This window comes from Cherax quadricarinatus, chromosome 53, assembly GCF_038502225.1.
Source record: "Cherax quadricarinatus isolate ZL_2023a chromosome 53, ASM3850222v1, whole genome shotgun sequence".
Classification (NCBI taxonomy): domain Eukaryota; kingdom Metazoa; phylum Arthropoda; class Malacostraca; order Decapoda; family Parastacidae; genus Cherax; species Cherax quadricarinatus.
In genome coordinates, this window is record NC_091344.1 from 22,436,005 (window position 1) to 22,440,333 (window position 4,329).

Here is a 4,329-nt window from a genome sequence, read left to right on the forward strand (position 1 = left end):
AATTTAATGTAAAAAAAATATCGAGAGGTTCAGAATTATGTCAACAATTAATGTAGACATTGCTACTTTGGTAAAATTTCATTGTTTCTTAAATCAGGTTCCCAAATTCTACCCAAAAAAAATGGAGCACTCATGTTGTGTACATCTTTCTCCCTCTTAACCCCAGGAAAATATCTTTTAAAACTAATTTAATATTTTTTCCCAACGGATTTTTTATGCAACAAATCCATAGACATCGAGTACATCGAGTACTGGTTGACTTGGTCAGTGCACTCTCTTTACATTCTTAATCTTTATCGTTTTTCTTACTCTGGAACTTCTCTCCACAACAGTTCGTCAACGAAGCCTATCACGAGGACTCTGCATGACAGCAACACCTCGACCAATCAATCCTGCGGGGAGCTGAAGCAACAGGTTCCGTTATAAAAGCTCATACAACCTCGATCTGTAGACAGAAATCCAGCGTGTGACTTTGGATAGCAGGTGCGTGGAAGACGAACCCTTAGACCTGAACCTGGATGACGAGTTCCCCCCACAGGATACGCGGGACTTTAGGGCCTCGTAACACGGACGGCAGACAGGACCTGTACAGGATATCCAAGATGCGACATTGGGTAGCGGGCCCTGGAGTGACGGACGATTACATAGACCCACCGTGGATTGCCGAGGCACAGCTTCTCGAGACTAATTCTGAGAGGAGTTCCTACGGTGTGTTGCTGCCAACACGGCTCTCGTATGCCGTAATACCTCGGCAGCAGAACGAACAGCCTACAACAGACACATCCAAACGATTAAGGATGGCTTTTGACGAGTTCGATCAGCGTGGACGGCCTTCTCAGTGCCCACACGAAGGGCCAAAATGCGACACTGGCACCGGGCTCTGGGAGAGTGCACGTTGCACTCGGACTGTCAAGAGCCAGAGTGAATACCGAGGATGCTCAAATCATTCAACTTACGGCACAGTTTTGATCCTGTACCTAGGTTGGTTGTATTTTATGTCTTGATATACTCGTATCAGTTGATATATCGTCAGATATCCTCCCAGATCACTTTATATATGTTGATATACCTGCAGAATATCCACCCACAACACCTTTTTGAAACAAAAGTTAAACAGTTTAAGCTTCTAGCGTTTAAACTCAAATGTAACAAAAACAGTTTCAATGTTAGTAATATTGGCCACTTAGAAGCAGAATCATAAGAAATCACAAATGAATATTTGTTTTATTTCTTGTAATAAGACCCCATATTTAGTATATAACACTGGCTATTTTGTAATTTCCGTACATATGACAGGAGCACTGCAGAAGGCCTACTGGCCTATGCTAGGCAGGTCCAAGTCACCTACTGGTCCCAAGCTAGTCAATTTCAACCTACACTCACTGAAACTGGAAAACGCTAAACCCTTGAGGATCAAGCAGCACCTAGGGAATGGGAAACGAGAGCTCTTCACCTGCATGAACGCACCTTGTTTTGAAGGGAATCCATCTCTTCGGCTTGCGATAAGTGAGTGGAGATTCCAACCTATATACCCCCTTCCCCTCCTGCTGTCAGACTTAACCTGACCATTTCTATATCGTTATGAGCATCCTTCAGGTTTGCTATACTTGCATCGACTGGGTGTGCTTTTTTTTCAGATATACCAGCATGCTTTCCCCATACATGCTTGTCTGCTTTCACAGATACCAGCCTGTTTTTCCAGCTTGTAAATAAGCGAGGTACTTTAACCACCATCGAATGTCCAAAAATATGAAGTCTACTCACCCTCCTCTAAGATTTATCCACCTGTGCCTGCCTGCCTGCCTCCACCTGTGCCTGCCTGTCTCCACCTGTGTGTTGCCACCTATGCCTGCCTGCCTCCACCTGTCTCTCCTGTGCCTGCCTGCCTCCACCTGTGTGTGTTTATATATCTATACTCATCTCTGACCTGCTGTGGCGTGGGATAACAAAGAGCTTTGTTGGTGCTGTAGTCGTAGACAACCATGTCGTCTCCCATCTGTAGCAAGGACACCTGTAGCGCCGACACTTGTAGAAAAACCTGTAGAAACACCTGTCTTGATAAGTCTCCTTCCCATAATAACTGCATCACTACCTTCTACTTATCTTGAGGTGAAGTGTGTTGTGAAGTGTTAGCGTTTTGTAACGAAGAAGGTTGTAACGAAGCGTGAAATCTGGAGAAATATGAAGTGTGTTGTGGAAGGTGATGCGTGTTAACTGGAAGTGTGGAGGGGGGCTGTGAAGTGTGGGGGAGCTATGAGGTGTGGAGGGGGCTGTGAAGTGTGGAGGGGGCTGTGAGGTGTGGAGGGGGCTGTGTATTGTAGGGGGGCTGGGTAGTGGGGGGCTGTAAAGAATGGTGGGGTGTAGGGAGGGTGTGAAGTACAGGGGCTGTGTAGTGTGGTGTGGAGAGTATGACACATCACCTGATTTAACTATCACACTGTCATAGTAGCAACTCGAATCGCGTAGTTACGGGTGCCAGTAACACTAATCACTGACACATCAATAACTCGTTACTAATCACTGCTAGACAGGCAGCGTTGTTAGATAACTCACTCCATCTTATGTATGAATATTATCAGCTGGTGTATTGCAAGGTGTTCAACAGCACCAGTCACATACACTATGTTGCAAGGTGTTCAACAGCACCAGACACATACACTATGTTGCAAGGTGTTCAACAGCACCAGTCACATACACTGTGTTGCAAGGTGTTCAACAGCACCAGACACATACACTGTGTTGCAAGGTGTTCAACAGCACCAGACACATACACTCTGTTGCAAGGTGTTCAACAGCACCAGACACATACACTATGTTGCAAGGTGTTCAACAGCACCAGTCACATACACTGTGTTGCAAGGTGTTCAACAGCACCAGACACATACACTGTGTTGCAAGGTGTTCAACAGCACCAGAGACATACACTCTGTTGCAAGGTGTTCAACAGCACCAGACACATACACTATGTTGCAAGGTGTTCAACAGCACCAGTCACATACACTGTGTTGCAAGGTGTTCAACAGCACCAGACACATACACTGTGTTGCAAGGTGTTCAACAGCACCAGACACATACACTATGTTGCAAGGTGTTCAACATTATTATAATCAAAGCCAAGCACTAAACCCACTATTGTTATTATAATGAAAAAAGCGCTAAACCCACTAGGGTCATGCAGCCCTGCACGTGTTCAACAGCACCAGACACTGATACACTGTGTTGCAAGGTGTTCCTCTGCAGCACCAGTGACACTGATATACACAAACGCATTACCATAACGGTCTATCTTAACATTTCCTCTTAAGGAAGGTTCCTTGATGCTGGTGAGGGGCTCTTGATCTAGGGAATTGGATCTGTGTTCCAGTTCCCCGAATTAAGCCTGAATTCCTTCCCCCCCCCCACAGGCGCTGTATAATCCTACGGGTTTAGCCCTTCCCCCTTGATTATAGTAATAATAATACTAATAATACCTTAACATTTATAACACTTACCACGGTGTGTAAATTCAGAAGTAAAGCCCAGAGACACATGATTGTGTTAAAACCAGCCCCAAGAAATTCCCTACAGCCTCCACTCGTCACCCTGACCACAAAACACTACTCACACAGTCTCAGTGACCACCATACACAGCATTGTTGCTGGGCGTGGTAGCAGCGAGATGCCTGTATTTAGGATTCCATTCTTGTTTCTAGTTTGGTATTTTATCAAAAGATGACGCTAGCCTCGGTTACGTTGTAAATATCTGCAGTTTACTAACCTCGTGTAATGTCTGTACAAGTATCTGAAGCGATGACAATCTCATTTACGAATTTTTGAAATTTAATGATATGTATAGAGAGAATATAGAAACACGGGAGGTATTAAAACTTTTATACCGTATATATGCAATGATATAACTTACAATGAAGGACTGTATATGGACAGTCAGACTCTGCATGTATGCAACAATACGTTGTAATGTCATATTTATTCCAATGAGCTGTCATGAGGGATTGTGACTGACACATTGTAACAGCTTCCAATATGGTTATAATTGTAACTTTAAATTTTAAGGGGGTTGACCGTTAAGCCAGCTGAAGGCCTCGGTCAGACGACCAAAAGCTCCAGTGGCAGGTCATCATATGACTAAGACCCGCGTCAGGAAACACTTGTCCTGTTTACTGGCAAACCTTATCTAACCCTGATAACAGCTCCATTTGTTGCAACGTAACCTTAAACTACCAAAGATGCTGTATCTGTACGCAAAGGCCTCTCTTTATTATTATTAATATTATTATTCGCCGGTATTCTCCCGGCCCGGGCCATTTCCAAGTGGTGGCCCGGCCTTGG

General features: G+C 44.5%; 1 protein-coding gene and 1 long non-coding RNA gene across 5 annotated transcripts in view; one reads left to right on the forward strand and one right to left on the reverse strand.

Annotated features, from left to right (window-relative positions):
* Nucleotides 1–1,216, forward strand: part of LOC138854266 (uncharacterized) — a 1,502-nt gene extending 286 nt beyond the window's left edge. The window contains exon 2 of the long non-coding RNA XR_011393474.1: nucleotides 333–1,216. This is a non-coding gene — a long non-coding RNA (uncharacterized lncRNA). The remainder of the gene's footprint in view (nucleotides 1–332) is intronic.
* LOC128692209 (uncharacterized) overlaps nucleotides 1–3,641 on the reverse strand; it is a 52,712-nt gene extending 49,071 nt beyond the window's left edge. For 3 of the 4 annotated variants that reach the window (XM_070096467.1, XM_070096464.1, XM_070096463.1), the window contains exons 1-2: nucleotides 3,492–3,641; nucleotides 1,928–2,038 (exon numbers count right to left, since the gene is read on the reverse strand). In XM_070096467.1, coding sequence (XP_069952568.1) covers nucleotides 1,928–2,038; nucleotides 3,492–3,530 — 150 coding nt within the window. In that variant the 5' untranslated portion in view covers nucleotides 3,531–3,641. The remainder of the gene's footprint in view (nucleotides 1–1,927; nucleotides 2,039–3,491) is intronic. The other variant, XM_070096466.1, reaches the window with a different exon arrangement.
* Between the last annotated feature and the right edge of the window lie 688 nt (nucleotides 3,642–4,329).